The sequence below is a fragment of the Tremella mesenterica genome (genome assembly GCF_000271645.1).
Source record: "Tremella mesenterica DSM 1558 unplaced genomic scaffold TREMEscaffold_2, whole genome shotgun sequence".
Classification (NCBI taxonomy): Eukaryota; Fungi; Basidiomycota; class Tremellomycetes; order Tremellales; family Tremellaceae; genus Tremella; species Tremella mesenterica.
In genome coordinates this window covers 3,014,801-3,035,947 of record NW_006711226.1, presented here as the reverse complement: position 1 = coordinate 3,035,947, position 21,147 = coordinate 3,014,801, and the positions used below count along the sequence as shown (strand labels likewise).

Below are 21,147 nucleotides of genomic sequence, written 5' to 3'. Positions count from 1 at the left end.
ATTCTCGCATCAGTAATGATGGAGGATATGATTATCTAGTACATTGGAGAGATTACTCCAGTGCTCATGACTCATGGGAACCTTGGGAAGAGCTTCACAACACTACTGCCTTCAGGGCATTCCGTTGTCAATATCTCCAAGATCCTCAACACCACTTCCCATCCATGAGGTCGACAGAGTCAAACTCTAATATCAAACAACCGACACAACAAGACACTTCCACAATTTTGAGAAGACCTCAGCGTAGGTCATCCCGGCTCAGGGGACTTCGCCCTTAGAGGGGGAGCTCCTGTCATGAATCACACCATCACGTGTTCCTTGTTGCGCAAAACAAGTTCAACCTCCACTTTCGTGTTTTAATATTTCACCTCTGCTCTCATGCCTATCAGGCATAAACTTCAAGTATCATTTTAGTATGTCGGTGTTTAGCTCTCATGCCTGCAAGGCATAAGTCCCCAGTAATTCTCTAGTCTCTAGTTCCTCTGTTCTAATGCCTGCTAAGGCATAATCTCTCAGTCTCTTGTTCTTGCAGCACGTCTATGTTCTGCATAGTTCCTCATCAACCACCTTCGACAAAGTTGAGCGACTTCCGGCGCATCCCGTAGGATGTCATAGTAGGACGTAGGTAAACACAGATATGGCATCGTAGGATCTCAGTGGTTATCGGTGGGATGCAAGGCAATGCATGCAGGACAGTGCAGGACGGTTCAGGACGCTTGTATTCCGCAGGTCTGCACGAGCCTCTTGGAAAAGGCTGATTTGTCTATATAAACCCTATCTTGTACTCTGTAGTCTTCTTTAGTTCTTGATCAAAAGTCATTTCCATTGCCACCCTTTTGGAGTCCAGTCCAGTCCAGTCCAGTCCAGTTCCCTCTAACCTTGTAAGACAAGCCAGAGACATTCCTTGGGTCACAGTCCCATTCCTTGTTGGACTCAGTCTTGTTAACTTAAGTATATTCCTTGTCACTCCTAGTCCTTGTCCCCTTGTCCTTTGTCCTCTGTCCCAGGGTGGGCAGTATCCTTGACATCTGGCTTGATGCACGGAACATCAAAACAAAGAGACCTACAAAGAAACTCGACTACAAATACTTGGGGCCATTCAAGATTACTCGACAAATCTCAAGTCCCGCATTTCAACTTCAATTACCATCGTCCATGCCAATTCACAATGTATTCCACATCAGTCTACCTGAACCTTATAAATCAAATCAAATGCCAAAGCACATCCAACCACCACAACCACCTGTGGAAATCAATGATGAACTGGAATATGAGGTTGAGAAGATACTGGACATGAAGGTAAATGACCCCTTCAGAGAACCTGAACGCTATCTGGTAAGATGGAAAGGTTATGGACCGGAGCATGACACATGGGAACCACCATCACACCTTAACAATGCTGCAAAGCTACTTGGGGAGTTTCAAGCTTCACATCGCAGCGGCGGTGCCAAGGAGCATAGCAGACCCTCAGGACAATTGCGTTCTCCTCAGAATTTGACATAGCAATCATGTTGAGACAGCCCAATAAGTTTATACAAGGAAGTATTTGAGGCCGGAAATGATAGTGGTGTATCGCAAGAAGAACACAGGAAAAGGAGGACAGGACGAAGCATGTTTTAGGACCCATTGGAGAAGACTTGGAATCCTTGTAATCAGGTTGCTTAGAAACAGAAAATGCGACACAAGAAAGTCCACAAAACCGTCAACAGGGAATAGGTCACGGCAAGGTCATTCTAGGTTCATGCAAGCGGAAGACTCGCACGGACCAAATGAAGATCTGCCTCCATTTCCTCATCTCTTCGATATACGATAATTGGAGAATAGATTATGAAAGCCACAATGAAGTTCTCTGGGGGAAAAATTTCAAAATACTACAATTAGATGTATGAGATGAAAATCACAAGGGACATCATTGAATTTGTGAATGGAACAAGACAAATTGAGGACAGAGACCATTGAGAGGAAATCAGAACCAAAAAAGCGTTAAATCCAGCACAAGCAACACTGCATACTTGATACTATAAACATGGAATCACAGACTTGAAATGGATTTTCACGTTTAACACGAGAGAACACTTAGAAGAGACCCTGCATTTCCTTCTTTGCAAGGTTGGCGGATTGAAGACATTCCCTTGGGAGTCATGTCACGGACCTTGTAGGGATGACATTTTCTGTTTGTGCCCATACAGGACGAACAGCCAAGCCCGTTAACTATCACACAACAACGATCACCACGAGATTTCTTGGCACAATATTCACAAGCGAGGACCGGGCCGACCGAAGATCCATATGTTTCAATAAAAAGAGCGTCAGCATGACGTTTGATTTTCTACGGGTCAACTCAGAGGACAACAATGTCAGATGACTCACACGCTTGAGAAGTTGTTCTTCCTTCTTAGCTTGAGCTCTTGTGAGAGGAATAGGATCAACGGTGGGTTTGATACGACGAAGTGCAGGACTGGCGGGTTTCTCAAATAGAATTTCCAGGTCAGAGTCCTGGTCAGAGATTTGAGCGCCTTGTTGATTGTCGTCATCATATGTGTTTTCTGGGTTGTCGAGATCGAAGGTAACCATCGGCGAAGCAGGAGAGCTTACAGGGCGATGTACAGGTGAAGTGTCATTAGATGGAACATAGGAAGGTGAAGTTGGGACTGCCGATACAATAGGGGATACCGGCGAGTAAACAGGTGATTCTGCCGCAGTATTGAGGGAGTCTTCCGAGTTAATACCTTGGTCGATATCAACAAACAACTTAGTGGTACCGGGAACAGTTGGAGGAGCACTCTGGGCACAACTAAAAAGGACAAATGTTTTCTGATTGATCTAGGATCAGTTAACAGAGCGAAAATGGGAGAAGAGGTTAAGAACAAACTTACATGAACCAATTTAGAACGGGGTAGATATCCGAGTATGGGGGTAGGAGTATCACGCCTCATTGTCACGAGACCAACTAACCAGCATTGGGACGATATAACAGTGCCCTTCAGAGGCAGCGGTCTAAACCACTGTGCTAAAAGGCCTATTAACCGGCGGTTACTGCATACCGCCGGTCGCTGGTTAAATACCCAACCCATACTATCACTATCACTATCAAACCAACTTGTCACTTTGTGACACTCATTTTGATAAATAGTGATGAACTGAGTGCAAGTGAGTAGAATCGAGTGGAGAAGACAAATGGGATGAAACGGGTCAGATGAAGATCAGAAGAAGACAAGACTCATGCTATATAAAAGAAAACAAGACACAAGAAAGGAAACGAAAACGGGACAAAGTTCGAGATGGAGCGGATCTAATTCCAAGGTTAGCCTGACACATTGGAATGGCTGAAAAGAAGGAACAGAGTGAATTCACACAAGCGGTGGAACAGGACCTAACGGAGGAAAGAACTTGTCCGATGCCGCAACTTCGGAGAACTAATAAGACATTGACTTGCGACACTCACAGGAGCTTGTGACGAATAGAGGAGGGGCGACTGTTATGACACCAATCAACCTAAGCCGACACCTAGCAATCTAAGCCGACACCTATAAGTCTAAAGCGTCACATGTTGACCAGATAAGATGGATATACAGTGAGGCATTTATGTGATTGGTTGAGAAAAGGTCAGAGTGAAGTAGTACCGGTTAGAAGATGATGTCTATATAAGCCCCTTTCACAGGGGCTCTTCCTCGTCAATGAATTATCATAAGTTACTCTCACAAACTTTGCCACCCACTTCACATATCCCAATTGCTTAAGTGACTTACGCCATAACGCGTCTACACTGAGGTGTTCTTCATCATCGTCCAATCCACTCTACGCTATCACTTCATATCTTGTCGCTGTTGTCCACTGAAGTTAGGTTAGGTCACTGCCTAGCTCTCAGGTCGTAACACGGGCGCAAAGAAGATTGTGAAGAATGAGAAGTTTAGAAGTGTATCTTTTGAGAATTCATCAATGAGGAAGAGGTCTCACAGAGGGGGTTTTTATACCCTTGCGCCTCCACTTTCTATCTGACCATGAATCCATTAGTACTGGATCTGTGGTGAAAAGCTGATTCAGCAATTGACCAATGATCCAGTAGTACTGGATTGTTGGTTAAAAGCTGACTAAGTGTCACGCCTACGGGTAGACTGCAGTTGCAAAGTACTGCCTTGGGTACTGAAGGGTTTTAGTCTCTGGCTTGTAGAGCTTGATGACTGCCTTAGGTACTGAGGGTACTGAGGTGTTGGGTTAGAACCAACTAGGTGACTTTCAAAGATGAAGTTCAACTTCAAGATGAAGATACATTGCTGAAGAAAGAAGGGGGAGATGTGCTCCTTTTATACCCTTCAAAACTAAAGTAGGTGTACTAAATAAAAAGCGTGTGAGGGATTTTCTAGCCAATCACATAAATGCCTCAAAGTGAGTGCACCGAGGGAAACTAATTCCAGCCAATCACATAAATGCCTCACTGCTAAACTGCTGAACCTTCCAGTGTAACGGTACTGGAAACACGATGACTAGGTCGCAGGTTGGGTCGAACTCGATGGATGTCTCGTGGAAATCTAGAGAATCTGGTGCTAATGGATCGTGTCTCCTCTGCAATCGATGTAGCCAAAGAATGATATTGAAGAATCAGCAAAGTTGGTACTTTGCTGATTGTACTATATACTGTCTACAGGTATCCGTCTCCTCTCCTACTGCAAGCGTCTACGTACATACTTGGACAGGTAAAAAACCGCTTTGAGCAAACCCAGTGGGGAAAATCTCGAAAGGGGAAAACCCGTCCCTACCTACTGCAGCACTGCCTCCAACTCCCGCTTTCCTCCATCCTAATCCGTCGAACTCGATGGAGTTCTCTCGATTCGTTGTTACCCCGTAACATCCAGGCTTCAGCCAATCACGTAAATGCCTCACTGCTGAACTGCTAAATACCATGACTCATATTTTCCTTCAATCCTTATCACAGTTCCTAGCATGAGTCATATTTCCTTATCACTATTCTGAGCATGAGTCAGAATTCCTTATCACTATTCATGACACTAAGCTATGATGTCATTGCTGAATAAGCAATTGACCAAGGATCCAGTTGTACTGAACTCATGGTTAAACTCTGATAATCCTAATTCTCCTTTGTCACCCTAATCCCATGTCATCATGTATGACCTGCCTACGCAGTGTCATAACAGTCTAACTTCCGCTGTACTTCTGCTCCCATTGTCCCTAACCCCCCCTAACTCCATCTAACTCCGCCGCACTTCGCCGTCCTTATGCTCCAGACCCCTGTATACCTTATTCTCCCGTTGTACTTTGCCGTAGTTGGTCTCAGATGTCCTAGGTTACGTGTAGGGTGAAGAGGTAAAAACATGATAGGGGTTTCGATGGTCAAAGGAAGGTTGTGGATGGTGGGATATTTGAGGTGTCACAACGTTTTTTGTGACAAGTCTCTCATAAGGCTCTGGGAATGACGCTGGTCGGAAGAATCTGAAGTCAGACTTCTGGCTTGGTGATTCCAGTACTTCTGATGACAGTCCACCAAAATACTCCACAATTGCACTTATTGTTTTTGCTTCGTCGTCCAGAGCAATGGACACTGTGGCCCTGAGGCCATTCCAAATGATTTCCTCGGTTGGCATAACTGGACACGATTTGCTTTTTGGAATGATACAAGAGATGGCTAATCTCATCCTTGAGACTGCTTTTGCGTACACTTCGTAGATGTCTTCAAGGGCCATTTTTTTAAATCCTTCGTGTGTTACACTCTCTTGCTCCCACTTCCACAACTTGAAAATTGCCTCTGCAGTGTGTGTAGGTAAGATTCCAGTTTCTGTAGGTGAAGAACCAGGAAGATAGGCAGAGATGGTAATTGCATTGCATTTAGGAAATGGTTGGATCACCTTAATAGCAAAGTTCACACAATTTGAATCTAGATCAGGCTTATTCTCCTGTACTTGTCGGTAGGCTGTCCAATTGTCTTGTGAAGCATGGTGTACAAGGACTTGATAAGATGACACTTTTGTTGCTTCAGTCTGAGTCTGGGAAGGCTCCAAAGTGGAGGATGGATCAGAAATTGATGGATCCTGACTCGGTGAATTTGGCTCTTCCAGGTGCTCAGTGTACAGCTTGGCAGCGGCTGTCACACACTCTTCATGCTCTTTGCTGTCGAATGGCAGATGTTGTCCATGCATGGCATGTGCCATGGAAAAGATTGTCTCACTTATTTCACCCGGCAGCGGATCCACCATAGGGCTGATGTCACTGGACAGGACTGGCGCCCCAGGTGTGCTGTCACCGTGTGGCAGAGAGGAGGAGGTGAAGAAGTAGTTGTCATACACATGGCCATCCTTGGCATCATCACAAAACAAGGGGACCAGTATCAACTCATTTGGCTTAGACTTTGATTCTGACCTCCGGAACAATCGTTTTGTCCAGCTTAGTTTCCTGCTGACTGATGGTCCAGGTGTCAGAAGCTGGGAGTCCTGACTCATTTTTCTTGGTTCAGTGGTGAAACTCTGAGTGGGCAGCGCAAGACATTTCCGACGTTTATATCCTATTCGCTCAGATCAAACTCTGACCGCGTGGTCTCGGACGCGGTCCTTTCCATTTTGCTACGTCATCGAAGCGTGGGAAGTGGGTGGTTCGCACGAAAGCCTCTCATCTTAGAATCGACGGCCTTAGGGGGAGAATGACGAGCGAGAAAAGCAGATTCAACCAGGGAGGATGCGGTGCGGCCGTGTGAAATTTCCTTCTCGATTCTTCTTCTCCATTCACGACTTTCCGCGCTTTTCACGATGATGTCAAGCTGTGCTTGAAATACTCTCACACCACGGAGGATAGGTCTTCTTTATGTCCCACGATTCTCGGCCGGGTCACGATTCTCGTCGAATCGCCTCGTTGAGTTCTTCGATATCTTGACCCTCCGTTGTTGATGTCCGATGAGATCGGGGGAGCTCGTCACTGATATGCGTGAGAAGAAATGTGTCAGTTGATAGTGTGTGAAATGGGAGATTGCATGAGATGTACACGTTCGATATTCTTCGCAGACCTTTCCCACGCGCATGAATTTCCTTCGCTGGCTACCCGGGCTAGGCTCCAATCGTCTCGTTGTGGTCGTTATTGTCATTGAAATCATTGGCTTGTTGTCCGTATTGCTGATTGTCAGCATGTTCATATGGTAGAATAATATAGACTCACATTAACGTTGGATCTATTTGTCAGTACTGAGCTACAGGGGCGAGGATCGACGCTTACTGATTACGCAAAGCGTTGGCTGCCGCTTCTGCATCCACATCTGATGGTCAGCACTGCCTCTTTTCAAAGACGTGCTTCTCGAGCAGCATGGTAGAGTTTGGGCGGACAGATTATCGCAGACTTGTGAAAGTGTTGTAAAGAGGGAATATCGAGGAAGAATGAAGTAGTAGCCTTGACCGTACTGACCTCCTTCCTGCCGATAGCCAGGTGTAGAAGAACCCGTCTTGTACCCATGTTCCTCATCTACCGGCGAATCCGGTCCTTCTTTACCAACCGTATTTCCCATCTGATGTCGTCTACTGAACACATCGCGGGCATCTTGGTCCCCATATCCTCCCGTCGCGGTAGCTTCACGTCAGTCTTCTTCTCCCTCATCAATTCCCCTCATCCGCGTTCATCCGGCAAGGATCGGGAGTCCCTTCTACAGACATATTGCATGACATCTTGCAGCCCTCAAAGAGCCGGGATGCTGGAAAGGGATTTGTCCAAGTGGACCGATTTGAGAAAGCTATGCAGACTTACTATCTTCCGCTCCCATGCCTTCGTACGGACTCTGTCCCTGCGCTTGTGTCTGGCCCGTTGGCGGTTGAGTAGGCGGAGCAGCATGCGGGTTGAAACCTCCTCCAAATCCACCACCGGTGACGGCACCGTACATCTCCTTCGGGGCGAATTGGACCTCATCATCGAAGGGGGTTTGTTGATTTTGGTCTTGTTGTCCTGACTGAGGGGGTTGAGGCGTGGGATTGGGGTTGGCGTTTGATGCGCCGAGCTTACTGTCAATACATACCCTCTATCAGGTAGAATTCGGGCAGACGGACAACGGGGAGTTTGGAGCACCATCGGTCGGCGAATAACGATCGTGAGACGGATGAATTCTTCAGTCGCGGGGATGACCGTTGTTGTTGGGGAAGGGGGGGAGAGGGGGTTGTTTGGTAACGGCAGAGATATAGAGTAGAGCAGAAAAGTGAAATAATATCAGCATAGACAACAGAAGACAAACCTCATTCACGGCGGCCCCTGGTCATCAGAAGATGCGCGAACAAAGTGGAAGAGACTGACTGATGCTATCACCCAGCTGACCGGGGTTATCCATGATCTCCCTGGCTTTAGTGACGATCTGACAAGGTGAGCTATCTGCATCCTGGACATTGGAGAGCCAGCTCACGCTCTCCATATTGTTGTGGGTGGACCTTGAGTTGACACTTGGAAAGTGGGAGCAGAGAGTGAGAGAGGAGAGAGGAGTGAAGAGAGCGGGGGTGAAAGCAGCAGAGTGAGTGATCCGACCGCCGACGGTGACGTCATCTTCCTTCCCCGATGTTACATACTGTACAACTGACTGCCATCCTGCTCTGCGAAAAAAAAATGGTGTCAAAAGAAAGATGCATGACTGTGTACATAGAGAGATGATTGCATTCAAGCTCTAGAGAGGAAATCTAGTTAACGGAAACAAGCTTGACGTCGAACTTCAGAGTGGACCTGTAGCGTCAGTGACATCCGCACTGGAATCGTCAAAGCTTACCCTTTGGGAATACCAGGAATCTTTTGGTTGCCATATGCCAGTTGAGGGGGAATCTGGTAGGATTAGCTCTTTCCCCTCTACCTCGTCTGCACGACTTCTAGAAGATTATGTCACAGCTCAGGAAGCCGAGAACCCACCGTCAATCGTCTCTCCCCTCCAACAGCCATCCCAGCTAAACCCTCGTCCCAACCCCGAATAACCTCCCCTCTGCCAAGAACAAACGTGAAGGGTTTTCCGGCAGTGTTGGAGTCAAACTGCTTGCCGTTCTCAAGTTTCCCGACGTATCTGTTAGTCAGTGGGAGCACACGGAGTCTAGTCTCCGATACACATGATGGTCAACCTCTGCAGCTGAGCGTTGAAATTGAAGCTGTCAGACATGTGGTGGGAAGATGCTACAGTTTCAACAAGTACGATAAACCCACCTCATCCCCAGTCGCTTGCCAGTCCTCGCCGCGGGTCCATCTCCCGGCTTGACATCCTCAATTATCAGCCCCGAAGGCAGAGTGCGCTGTCGCGTCAGCTGTCAGTCCACAATCCATCAGCGATCCAAAGGCCAGTACTCAATGAATGCATGTTATAGATGATGTGCAAGCAGTCGATGCGAGTTCAACACATGTAAGATAACGGTATCAAGCAGTGTTGTGTGAAGTGATGAGGATAACTAAGCCTTCACCTTTTGACTCTTGGCCTGCTCGACCTTTGACTTTTCAGCCTTGACACCACCCTCGCCCTCCAACTTTGACTTCTTCGCCAACTTCTTCTTCTGATTCTTGCTCAACCCATCAGTTGACAGAGCTTCAGTTTTGGCGGGGGAATCAATCTCGTCGGCTTTACGTTTCAGAGGTTTGCTTTCTGATTTGACGGAGGATTCGACTTTGGCGGGCTTACTCTCTCCGTTGACTTTTGCAACTTTCGTTTTTTCCTTCTTAGCGGGTTTGGCTTCGAGGAGGTTATCGTCGTTGATCTCGGAAATTTTCCCACTACCCATCAGTAAAACTGATTATACTCGGATGTATGACTCTAAAATGATGAAGGCATGCCCGAGAATATCCTCATAAGCCCGAACATTTGAGACACAAGCTCGTACTCACGCAGGAATATCATCTCCGTAACGATAATAATCATCACCGTCATCAAAGCCCAAGTCTTCCGAATCGGAGTCAGAGCCGTCGTGGCCGTGATCGTGACCATAATCCTGATGGATAAAATTCCCCGTGAGATACACGGCACTATTGATCAGCTTCAATGAGATAGTTGAATAAGTGCGTCAACTCACTTCGGACCGACTACCTCGAACTCGGCTACGGTGCCTTCACAGATGGTAAGATTGACAGTCGCCTGTTCAATCTGACCGTAAGCTCATTACTCAATCTTACGATCTGTCAGCTTACCTTTCCCGCGGTCAAGGAGCAAAGTGCGACGGTGGTGAGAATGTCCTCATCGTCTTCAAAGCTGTCATCACCCTCACTGTCTTCCTCCTCTTCCTTGGCAGCTTTTGCTTCTGACTTTACCCCATTCACTTTAGGTTTTTTCTCTTTGATCACTTCATCCTCTCCCATTTCGTCGTCCGAAAGCTCAAACTCCTCCCTCAATTCCTCCGCCATATCGGAGTCGATGCTCTCATCCTCAGAGTCGAGATCGTCAATGTCTGACAGGTCGGCGTTCTGGTAGGTCAACTTGACGACAGATCGACCATCTGCAGAAGCGAGCTCCTCTCCGAGAGCAGCATTGGTGATTTGGAAATCTCGTCGGACATAGGAGCGGTAAGTCTCGCCTGGGGGTTAGCTGGAATGCTGGGTAGGGTCAAGCTGACTTGCCAGGAAGAAGGGCGAGGCTCTGAAGGGGTCAGCTGAGACATTTCAGGAGACTGCATTCGCTCACCCATATATCAAGTTTCAAAGCCATTTTGACGGTGGATTATACTTTTGATAGTCAATTAGGTTCAAGATGGTGCAAAAAGTGAGTGTCGGGCTGAAAATTCTTCAACACGGGTGAGTGGCAAGAAAGCAAAATCAACTTTTTTGATCCCGTATCTGGAGTAACGCCGAATTACCGACATGTGGCAGAGCCTTGACGCTCCTTCCTTCCTTCCGTCCCTGTGCAGCGCATCTGGGCCGCTTTGCATCTTCATCGCCTACATTCCTCTTGACATCCAAATATCATGGTCAGTGTTTTCTGGGAGCCCCTGGCGAGACGTACTTACTCATCAGTCAAACACCCTCAGACCATACCTCAACGCCGTCCGTGCGACTCTCACTGCCGCGTTGACATTGGACAACTTTGCCTCTCAGCAGGTCGAACGGCATAACAAGCCCGAGGTTGAGATACAGTGAGTGTCGCAACTTAAAACTCCCTCAGCCTCTCTCTACCTATCTTCTCCCGATACCGTCTCTCGTAGTCATTGTGACGCACCGTTCCATCAGGCGCCATAGAAAATTACTGACACACAGCACATCCCCCGAAGTCTTACTCCTTCCCCTCATCGTCTCCCGAAACGAATCCGAGCGTGTCCTCATCGAACCCTCTGTCAACTCTCTTCGACTGAGTATAGCGATCAAACAGGCCGATGAAATTGAAAAGATTCTATGTCATAAATTCACTCGGTTCATGATGATGCGTGCGGAGGGTTTTATCATTTTGAGAAGAAAACCATTACCCGTGAGTCGTATCCCTTCTCACATGACGTTCTTGCTACTACCCAAGTCGTTCTTGAAAATACGTTGTGTGATCGTTTCGTTGAGAGGCAATTGTAATGTGCGGTGCCGGCTGACACCATAGGGATACGACATCTCATTCCTCATAACAAACTTTCATTCCGAGTCAATGCTCAAACATAAACTCGTAGATTTCATCATACAGTTTATGGAAGATGTGGACAAGGAGATATCGGAGATGAAGTTGTCTTTGAATGCTAGGGCTCGTATAGTGGCGGAGAGTTATTTGTCAACTGTGAGTTGAACCTGTCGTAGCAATAAATCGACCCCACTGACGCACAGTTTGCATGAAATATGTATTATCATGATGACTTCATCTCCCCTTCTTCTCCGCAGTGGCCTGTGCACGACGACAGATGATCATACTGATACTTTCACTTGAATCCTGGCACCCTGTCTCCCCGACTACAATGGCGTAAAGCGAAAAGGTGTGTCGTGAGGCAGTCATAACGTCAGTTTACGAAAACAAGGCTGGTGGGTCAGCGCCTGTGTCTGTGTTCGTTTTGACAGTGTACTCTATATCCTCCCTGCTATGTTTGTGAGATATGTCAACTGTCACGTTCGTACGGGTACTGCATATGATGTTCTGTAGCATGTAGCAAGACCCATGTGACGCCGTTTTGCGACCGTCACAAGCCATAACTTAGATAACTGGGATCGGACCGAAAAGACGATGTGGCCATCTCCGGGATTCACTCCCTCCGTCCAACTCTCCTCCATCTTCCTCTCTTCTGTTCATACAACGCACACAAAGTCTTCCCTCAAGCACGCATCTCTACCTCCTTTTCACTGAAGCCCCTTGAAGTCTGACCGAGCCACACCTTATCCGAAATGTCATGAACCCCCTCACCTCGCCATGCTCCCCACTCCCGGCTCTGCACAATTCATCCCCGCCCTCATAGCACACATCGAATCATCCACCCCATGGACTTTCACTCAACCTCTAGCAGACCTTTTCGCGGCTATCCTCTTGACTCTCATAGTGAACAAGGGTGGATTGATACTTGATATCTCTCCGGAAAGTTTGGATGACGTGTTGGATCTTGCTCACGCTGTGAGGGTGGTGAGTGTTTCTTACTTGCCTCTGGCTTATCCACGGATTCACTCACTTCTTTCGAAATCACACTCATTCCGTCTGAATTACGCAGTTGTACAGTTCGATCTGGTGTACAACTAATGGTGGATAGACGCTGGTCACGTAAGATACAGGTCACCAATCACGGGTCCTCTGCTGGTGAACAGATCTCATGTTGACTTATAGATATGTCAAAACATCTTTGGTCTACCCACTTCCACCACCCATCTAGACCACAATTGCGATCAATCAATCTTACATCACTCATTCATATCCGATCCCCCTCACTCTCATTCTCATTTACTTACCTCCCCTCTCAACTCCGTTTCCCCCCTCAACACCAACTTCCGACGAAGGAGCAAAAGTCTCAGATCGGTCACTACACCTACTTCCCTCCGTCCCAGATCCAGAACGAGTACTTTCAGTGGGTATAGACATAGGTTATCTATGGGTACTAATACACCGCCTCTTGCTACGCATGATGAGCATACAGGGCCGTATCATCTTCATCAAGATCATTTGGCGGATCCATCGAATCCGAGCGAAACCTCGCATGGAGCAAAGGGGAACAATGGGCGACGTGATGGTACGGTCAGTAATGGCGATGGTCCGAAAATATCGGAAGGAGACATTCCAGCCGAGGAAGAAAAGTACGGAAAGGGGAGAGAAATGGCTCAGGTGGTCATATTGACAGGGTTGGAAGATACTCCCTCTCCTTTACGGGTCAAACTGGTTGATATACTGCTCAAACGTCAAGTGGAAAGACATGGAACGGAGGTAGATTTACCTGACACTTGTCTCGTTATCTGGATACGAAGAGAAGGGGCCAAAGGCGGACCGGGATGGTTGGTTGGTCACTTCTTGTTTCCTACGCTCATTCTGCTCAACTTCTCAACTGCCGGCTCAGATCATGTTTATGAACAATATGCAATGGTCGGTGCCCTCCTTGGTAGGGGCTAATAACAGGTCGACCAATTTGCATATTCTTCGCCGACGCCTTCACTAGTTGTCCCAGATTTACCTCACGAAGAATCCCAACCTCCCATCCCCCTTGCAGTGAGTATTCGCTTTAGTTTCCCTATCCAACTTGAAGTCACTCTCATGCGACAAGCTGATCACTTTGGATATTTGTCTGACTTGTCCGCTGATGATAGTACATCCAACATCTCCGTCTCCTCCTCCCTTTCACTCACATTCACCCTCCACTCCAAATTCACATCTCTAACCTTGTTTCTTCCCTTCATTCTCATCCTCGACTATCTTCCACCCTCACATCCCGCTTCGTCCACCTCTTACCTGACCTCGTCCGCGCTCATCGACTATTATCTCGTCCATTCGACCTTCCTTCAAATTGGGAATCCGCCCTGTCTTCCACGCAGATAGAAGGTGACGAGTTAGGTGTGGGAGGAGGAAAAGGGGGAGTGTTGACTTGGGCCAAGGTAGCAGGGGAGGAACCTTCCCTCTCACAACTTTATTCCATGACTGCAAAGGTGAACTCCCTCGGCCAGCCTCTTTCGGATTCAAAGGCGTCTGAGGATATACCTGAGGTGATGTCACAACAGATGGGTGTATTGCGTGGACTGTCAGGCGAAGAATGGGAGGAGTGGGAAGGCGAAGATTGGTATGCTTCACCACTCGACGTTTCGGGAGTGTTCGAAGGCTGTGTGAGACATCGGCTGGAATGGCGGGATGAGGGAGAAGAAATCATGTGGTTATTGAGAGGAGGAGCGGGGAGGTTGTTATCTGCAGATCAACGTAACGGTCGGTCAGACCAGCCAGGAAAAATCAGAGATGCGGTGAGGAGAAGACGTAGGGTAGAGAGAGTCATTAGAGATGTACTAGATAGTGTTTGATATGATTTAGGAGTAATGTAACTACGTATCAAACCCGACCATGTCACGCACATCATGCACATTATGCTTGGTTTGCAGTTTGTAGATGATTGCTGATGCATCAAACTAACCAACCCCTGTAAGTCGTTCCTTTCCCACCAGCGGAAGGCCACTGAACGACGAAAGTATCTACGAAAGGACGCAATAGTTTCCCAGATAGGGAGAGGGAACGCACTCTTGCGAAAGACTCGACGTAGATGATTCGGGTGTATGAGAGACCTAAGATCTGGTTGTCAGCTCTGGCCATTACGGTTGGCTGTCAGCTGAAGTACGCATCTCACGGAGGTTTTGTCAATCTCTCCATTCATCAGATGGGCTGGTGCCCAAATACCGTCAGATCGAAATTTGCAGCGGCATCCAACAAGGATTGTTGGCTTGTTGAGTAATGTGAGAATGGGAAGAGACGAGGTCGAGTGGAAGAGAAAGGTAGTGTGAAAGGTTGACATGAGGTGAAGTCATAAGGAAAAGCAAGGATGAGCGATGGAGAAACCCACCCGTCTGATCCAACAAACCAGGACCAGAACGACACAAGTCCCAGGTCCGTTCACTAATAAAACGTCCACCCAAGGTTTTCGAGGTTGAGTAAGAGGGACTAGAAAGGTGTACCAAATGACATGGAATAGAGTCCGGATGGTCGTGAGAATGGTTGAGAACCATGATTGTCCTACTTTTCTCGCTCGGGGAAAGGCGATACGAGAATAAGATGGTTGAGTTGAGTTCTTCTCCTTGAGTGGACGATCATCGTTCTTATATTCTCTGGACTTCCCGATGACCTGAAGAGTCAGCTCAATAGTCCGATGACAGCTATGAAAAGAAAAGTATATATAGCATTGTAAACGGTATTTGGATACTGGCATGGCAGAACAAGCTTGTTAAAGAATGAGAAGGAAGAAGTAGGTGATTGTGAACGAAGGTACCTCAGTGGAATATCTAGAAGACTCAATCGTCGAAATCGCCCTCAAGGACATTTCATCCCCCCAACAATACACATACACCCTTGGAGTATATCTCTCAAGATCTATAGTACTTAACAATGCTACCATCTCCGCCGTGTGACCCCCTTGAATTCAGCTGCTACCTCATTAACCAGTAAAGGAAGAAGACTGACCGGAACCTAAGAAAACCCCTAGAGAACATGTCTCTCCTGCTTGACGTTTAGGCTTCTGGTCTCTATATCGGATGAGAAGATATACTCTCAGCGCGAGTAAAGCTGGTATGACGACACTGACGAGAGAGAGATAGGACCGCCACATGACATGGTCGTCGAGAGAGTGAAAGGTGGAATGGGTGGGTATCGACCACGTGGAGAAGACTTTCCCGATCCGATCCGTCAACTGCTCGGTTATGAGGTTTACCCGGAAAGACGAGTTTTCATTTGATCCCGCTACTTGACCGAGTCGGTCGAGTACATACAAACTCACATACCCCAACTGACTTTGAATCTGACTTCGATAACATACAACCTCTAGCTTTATCTTTGTTTGAAGTATAGTGAGGATAGGGGAAAAAGAAGAAAAGACAAAATGTCAAGATTCAAAATATCGGCAGCTCTTTGGGATAGGATACATCATTTTGCTTCGTTCCCTCAAACGGGTGGTGAGTTCTTTGTCCCTTCGCTGGCACCTTCCATCTAGTGTGTCGTCGTTTCTCCGTCCACATTGATACACACGCTCCGAGCTCAGTAATCTCTGGTCAACGTGGACTTGCCAGCTACAGAGACGAGGAATATGACCAAGGGAGAGTGTCAACTAACGCACCAGTCTCGCTTCAGCAAATGATCCTCTTTGGTCAGAACCCTTCTCAAGGTACCCTGCTCAAAGCTTCACAGTTCTTATCGGAAGAGTTACCCATACGGCTCAGTCATAGGGTTGTTGAGCTTGAAAGTCTACCGGATGGTCTCAATAGGATGCCTAGTATAGAAAAGGTCAAGGAGTGGTATGCGCAGAGTTTTGAGGTGAGCCTGTCTCCGTCCAATCGCGTCCTCATACCGAGCCATAACCAATACTGGAGAGAAATTGAGAGTTCATGTTGAGGTTGTATGGGGAGCGACATGAGAGGAATTTGCTCACTCGTAGGAACTGGTCACTTTTCCTAAACCAGTCTTGAGCCCGGAACTGTTCGCTCAACTGCGCATGACACCGAGAGAGTACGTCGTCTTTCGCTTATACCTATAATCCCCTTTGAGCAGAGATCACCGTCCTGAGCGTAGTATACCTTGTCGGAGGTCTGCTGCAAGCTTTGTAGAGTGTGACTGAGCGAGGATCGTTCTGATTCAAGATACGCCGACTAACCACTCAGAGGCCAACATTTTCCTTCTGCCACCCCTAACCCATCACTCGATCCACGACTACATGAAGGTCCAATCTCAGCCCTCGAACAATCCTTTCCTTCCGGATTTACCGCCCCACCATCCTCCTCTTCCTCCTTTGTCCCTAACACCAACGGTTCCGGCTATGGAGCTCATCGGATGCGAATACCAATGGAAAGAAGATATTTCAGTCCACCACCTCCGACCACAAAATATCCTCCAGAAGTGCACGACTATAATGATAGGTGAGCTTTTGTGTAACCTTACAGATTTCATGCGTACAGGCTATCGATCCATCTGACATAAAGATTTACCAAGCTTCTGCAAAATATCAAGAAGCGACATGATCCCACAGTCACTACCGTCGCTCTGGGTGTGTTAGAATGGAAGAGAAAACAGAAGCATGGAAGGATAGGTCAGGGAGTCCAAGAATGGTTGGATAGGTTTTATATGAGCAGAATAGGTATACGTTTCTTGATCGGTCAACGTGAGTCGTTTCGTCGATATATAGGATCCATTCGTCATATTATCTCTGGGCGCGGGTTTGCACTCTACTTTCTAAATCGTAATCAGGAAAACCAGTGGAAGAGAGCGTGTCGCTTGGGAAATATTGACGCTCAGACATCGCCCTCAACACACTCCAGCCTCATCCTGACTACGTTGGTATCATCTGCAAACGCGCAGTGAGTCATGCTTCAAGCCTTCTCACCAGTCTTGTCGCTTTCCTATCGCCCGACCTCAATGCACCCGTCACTCCCATTGACTGTGCTGATACGTTACAGAACGTCCATGACATATGCCACGAAGCCATCGAGAATGCCAGATTCGTATGCGAGGAACACTATTCGTTGTTTAAAGGTCCACCCATACAGTTGTTGTGCGACAAAAATCTCACATTCCCGTATGTTCCTGGACATCTGTGAGTTCTTGCTCATGGGAGTAAATTCTTTCTTCCCTCGTCACCATATGCACCAGTCGTACTTTTCGACAGTGTAAGCTGACCTTCAACCCACTGTCGAAATCGTTCGTGTCGAGGGACGTTAGCTCACTACAGCTCACACATCTGTTTTGAACTCTTGAAAAACTCTCTCCGAGCGGTGGTGGAGCGTTACGGCGTAGACAACGAAGATTCTTTCCCTCCCATCAAAGTTGTGGTAGTGGAAGGTTCGGAAGATATAACCATCAAGATCTCTGATGAGGGTGGTGGGATTCCCAGGAGTGCGGTGCCTATGATCTGGACGTGAGTCATCATAATCCCGTATTCATATCTTCTTTTCCTCTTTTCCTTCCTCTTCTTCTTTTCCCCAATTCTGAGGAACGAGGCACGACAGAATATGGTTCTTGCAGGCACATCCCGCTTGGTGGAGGAGATAAGAAGGGATGAAAAGGACTAATCAACAGGTATCTTTACACCACCATGAGCGATGAAGGTCTCGAGGCGAATATCGAAAGTTCAGATTTCAAAGCTCCCATGGCTGGTTTTGGGTGAGTTCAAGGGATTGCCCCCACGATATCTTCTCCTGGATGTCGCATTTTCCACATGCGTTTCTGACGCAATGGGTTCCAGGGACGTCAAGAATGTAGAAGAGTGGGATATGTCGTAGACTGACGAACAGGTATGGTCTCCCTCTTTCCCGTTTATACGCCAGATTCTTCGGTGGAGACCTTCGTTTGATCTCAATGGATGGGTATGGTACCGGTCAGTCATCCTCGTCATGTCATATCCCTCGTGCACTCCATGTCCAAGTCCAAGAACCACCACTCGGATTTATGGAGGGTATGCTGACCGGCAGATGTGTATATCCACCTCAACAAGCTATCTTCCAGGTGAGTACTCGAGTACCCTTAGGACGACATGGGAAAAGAGCTGATCAACAGCCGTGAACCCCTCCAATAATCACCGTCGTCACACAAAAGTTTACACAAGTCCAGAAGTTGTACAATAACCATGCTTGCCACTATCCTTTGCATGTACCACAACGATGCATGATGCGATTTTTATGAGACTCATTCTCTTCCCTATCCCACTTTGTCTCCTTAATGCGTAACTTATACTTCACTTTGTCTTCCCAATGCTCATACTCGATACGCTGACCCAAAGTCGAGATGAGTGAATTGAGTAGATGACATGGGCGAGTAGGAAGTGATCATCATGAAGGACGACATGCAGGGTGGGGTGGGAGTGTAGATAGAGAAGGCACTGAGACCATTCACTCCCGCTCTTTCTTCGCCTTGGCAACATCAGCAGCTTTGATACCAGCCGCAGCAGCCTTGGCCTCGTTGGCTCTTTCTTCGGGAGATTTCGCATCTTCTATTTCCTGCTGAGCGTTGGATATCCTGTTCTCGACTGAATGTCAGTCATGACCGCCACATGGGTTGTATGTCCTGTGTTTTACCTGCCCCATACCGCTATGATCGTGTTTCCCCCCGTTTTTGGTCCTCTCACGGTAATGGTGGCAGAGGAGTGCTGCCCCAAACGACATGCGCCTAACGACGCACCCGCTTCATGGGAAAAACACCGGCCAATAAAAACAAGACCACCGAATTGAAGAAGGGTCCTGAATGAAACGACGGACGGAGAAGAGTAGTGAGTGAGAAGACATAAGTTACAAGAGGACAAGCATCATAGAGAGTAAAAAGAAGTGAGAATGAAACGACACTCACTCAAATCGTGCAGAGCCAAGACAGACCGTATCAAAGCACTCAGATAAACCAACATCCCTTGATCGTTCGCTCCCACTCTGAAAGCTCTTCCCAATTCCACATCCGTCCCTAATTGAGGTAAAGACCCAACCATCTCTTGCAACTTGTATATCACCGGATGGTTGATAGGTAATTTCCCACTTCGTACATGGACGAGATACTCTCGTATCTCACCCAAACGTGCGTGTAAACCTCTGAGGGCGTTGAGTTGGGCGGCTACTCGGGAAGATAAAGATTGTGTTGTTAAGAGTGATGTTGGAAGTGTTGTGCCGGAGTTTGGGGAGACGGAAATGTCTCGGAGAAGATGTTCTACGCCGATTTCTTCTGCTTCTTCGGCCTCTATAGTGGTTGGGACATGGGTGAACGTTCGTTGGGTGGATGTCCCGTCCTGACGACGTGAGCTTTGATTCTTAGGGGAGGCGTTTCGTGAGACTTGCATCCATTCCCGTGAGAGGTCTTGTTGGGCAGTAGTGTTTACCACTTTGGGTGATGGACAGCAAGATGCGGGAGCATTGGATAGCAAGAAAGTCAAAGCAGAAGTACGACATCAGCAGATGTGCGGATATAGACAGGAAACAACGGACAAACTGAGAGCGATGATAGTGGAAGAATTTGGGGTGATGGATCAGATAACTAGACTCACATCCCTGATCTCCTCCACGGCAAAGTAAGCATCCGTAGGTATTCCTGTATCACCTCTTCCCCCGCTGGCCCTGACATCGACAATGACCATCACCGGACGGGAGCAGAATCGCTTGAACAGTTCGGTAATTTCCAAATCGGAAGAACGGAGTCGAGGACCGGTATGATAGAATCCGACTGGACGTTCTTTGGCTGGGAGTCAGCTCAACTATCGGACGCTCTCACATCCTGTAGCTCGTTCCCTGAATATCGTTTAGGAGTGACTTGTACTGTAGAACTAATGCAAAAAGGACTGCCCAGACCCTCTTCTCATGTGTGATCGGAAAGTAATCAGATTTCTTCACGACCTATACGAGAGGTAAATGTTCATGATGGACAAGTGATCATGTGTAAGGCAGTGATAGACTATAGGGGGACTATAAACCCACCATTGACTTTCCGGAACATTCTCCACATTTCCTCTGCAAAATCCATATCTAAGAAAAAAGTCCTAGGATCTCTATCATCTTCCTCGAACGGAAGTGCGAAGCTGTATATGAGCGTTGAAGTTTGTCATGTACTGCATCGGACACCTGACACCTGCAGACAATCGAAAGATCAAGACAGAAATTCGATCTGGGAAAGGAAAGAATGCTGGCGGCTAGAGCGATGGGTTGTAGTGAAGGGACGCATGAGGGGCTGAGAGGAAGGGAGGAAGAGTCAAACATACGAATTTGCAACATTGATGCTACTACCAGTATCTTCCCCTAAAAGAACACCCAGGACTCTTTTCTTGTTCGGTAATGGGACTCTGGAAGCGTGATCTACGACGGAGAGGAGGACGAGAGGGTGAATGATGCTGGATATCAGCACGATTACTCCTTCACCATGTCTGATTTGGACACTGGAAAGAGCTCAAGGTGGAATGTCCCACAGTGGATGTTGGGATGTCAGAGGATAACTCACACGTTAGTCATGGACAGGTCCGTCACCTGTCTGTCAGCTAACAGCACCGAGTGAAAAGGGGTAGCTGCTCAGCTGACCTGTGCGGTTGTGAGCCCTACCATGATGATGCTTGATGACAGTCAAATATACAGTTG

General features: G+C 47.5%; 8 protein-coding genes across 8 annotated transcripts; 3 read left to right on the top strand and 5 right to left on the bottom strand.

Moving 5' to 3' along the window:
* Positions 1-1,026: 1,026 nt before the first annotated feature.
* TREMEDRAFT_27017 (uncharacterized protein) lies at positions 1,027-1,503 on the top strand (the record flags this gene model as incomplete). The annotated part of the gene is made up of 1 exon (XM_007002224.1): positions 1,027-1,503. A coding segment is annotated over one exon (477 nt), but the record flags the coding sequence as incomplete, so codon positions are not given.
* A 2,916-nt stretch (positions 1,504-4,419) lies between these two features.
* On the bottom strand, positions 4,420-4,902 carry TREMEDRAFT_60806 (uncharacterized protein; the record flags this gene model as incomplete). Its single annotated transcript, XM_007002898.1, has 2 exons — positions 4,420-4,563; positions 4,687-4,902. The coding sequence occupies 2 exons, from the start codon at positions 4,900-4,902 to the stop codon at positions 4,420-4,422; spliced, it is 360 nt and encodes a 119-aa protein (XP_007002960.1).
* Positions 4,903-5,412: 510 nt separating this feature from the next.
* Positions 5,413-6,452, bottom strand: TREMEDRAFT_60805 (uncharacterized protein; the record flags this gene model as incomplete). Its single annotated transcript, XM_007002897.1, has 2 exons — positions 5,413-5,448; positions 5,484-6,452. 2 exons carry the CDS (start codon positions 6,450-6,452, stop codon positions 5,413-5,415), a joined length of 1,005 nt encoding a protein of 334 aa, XP_007002959.1.
* Positions 6,453-6,959: 507 nt separating this feature from the next.
* Positions 6,960-10,639, bottom strand: TREMEDRAFT_73427 (uncharacterized protein; the record flags this gene model as incomplete). Its single annotated transcript, XM_007003095.1, has 16 exons — positions 6,960-7,115; positions 7,159-7,171; positions 7,216-7,255; positions 7,402-7,563; positions 7,738-7,984; positions 8,216-8,232; positions 8,275-8,332; positions 8,658-8,691; positions 8,735-8,787; positions 8,872-9,019; positions 9,157-9,242; positions 9,408-9,714; positions 9,826-9,963; positions 10,011-10,081; positions 10,126-10,508; positions 10,591-10,639. 16 exons carry the CDS (start codon positions 10,637-10,639, stop codon positions 7,050-7,052), a joined length of 1,872 nt encoding a protein of 623 aa, XP_007003157.1. The 3' UTR covers positions 6,960-7,049.
* A 256-nt stretch (positions 10,640-10,895) lies between these two features.
* TREMEDRAFT_60803 (uncharacterized protein) lies at positions 10,896-11,692 on the top strand (the record flags this gene model as incomplete). The annotated part of the gene is made up of 4 exons (XM_007002896.1): positions 10,896-10,898; positions 10,945-11,063; positions 11,185-11,392; positions 11,513-11,692. The coding sequence occupies 4 exons, from the start codon at positions 10,896-10,898 to the stop codon at positions 11,690-11,692; spliced, it is 510 nt and encodes a 169-aa protein (XP_007002958.1).
* Positions 11,693-14,476: 2,784 nt separating this feature from the next.
* TREMEDRAFT_27540 (uncharacterized protein) lies at positions 14,477-15,668 on the bottom strand (the record flags this gene model as incomplete). The annotated part of the gene is made up of 4 exons (XM_007002303.1): positions 14,477-14,641; positions 14,910-15,134; positions 15,333-15,475; positions 15,524-15,668. The coding sequence occupies 4 exons, from the start codon at positions 15,666-15,668 to the stop codon at positions 14,477-14,479; spliced, it is 678 nt and encodes a 225-aa protein (XP_007002365.1).
* Positions 15,669-15,938: 270 nt separating this feature from the next.
* On the top strand, positions 15,939-18,554 carry TREMEDRAFT_27661 (uncharacterized protein; the record flags this gene model as incomplete). Its single annotated transcript, XM_007002315.1, has 11 exons — positions 15,939-16,011; positions 16,176-16,369; positions 16,491-16,561; positions 16,714-16,968; positions 17,032-17,210; positions 17,345-17,406; positions 17,506-17,642; positions 17,778-17,963; positions 18,125-18,208; positions 18,340-18,422; positions 18,517-18,554. The coding sequence occupies 11 exons, from the start codon at positions 15,939-15,941 to the stop codon at positions 18,552-18,554; spliced, it is 1,362 nt and encodes a 453-aa protein (XP_007002377.1).
* Positions 18,555-18,691: 137 nt separating this feature from the next.
* Positions 18,692-21,121, bottom strand: TREMEDRAFT_43084 (uncharacterized protein). Its single transcript, XM_007002533.1, has 7 exons — positions 21,091-21,121; positions 21,014-21,039; positions 20,778-20,906; positions 20,497-20,597; positions 20,070-20,260; positions 19,388-19,814; positions 18,692-19,070 (listed from the first exon to the last, which is right to left on the bottom strand). The coding sequence occupies exons 1-7, from the start codon at positions 21,112-21,114 to the stop codon at positions 18,934-18,936; spliced, it is 1,035 nt and encodes a 344-aa protein (XP_007002595.1). The 5' UTR covers positions 21,115-21,121; the 3' UTR covers positions 18,692-18,933.
* Positions 21,122-21,147: the final 26 nt, after the last annotated feature.

Bases quoted from the DNA above. Each gene is read 5' to 3' on its own strand.
- TREMEDRAFT_43084 (XM_007002533.1), bottom strand. From the start codon at position 21,114: ATGGTAGGGCTCACAACCGCACAG. The intron at 20,261-20,496 runs GTGGGTTTATAG...GCTGACTCCCAG, and splicing joins AATGTTCCGGAAAGTCAATG to CCAAAGAACGTCCAGTCGGA. The intron at 19,071-19,387 runs GTGAGTGTCGTT...ACTGACATTCAG, and splicing joins CTTGGCTCTGCACGATTTGA to TCGAGAACAGGATATCCAAC.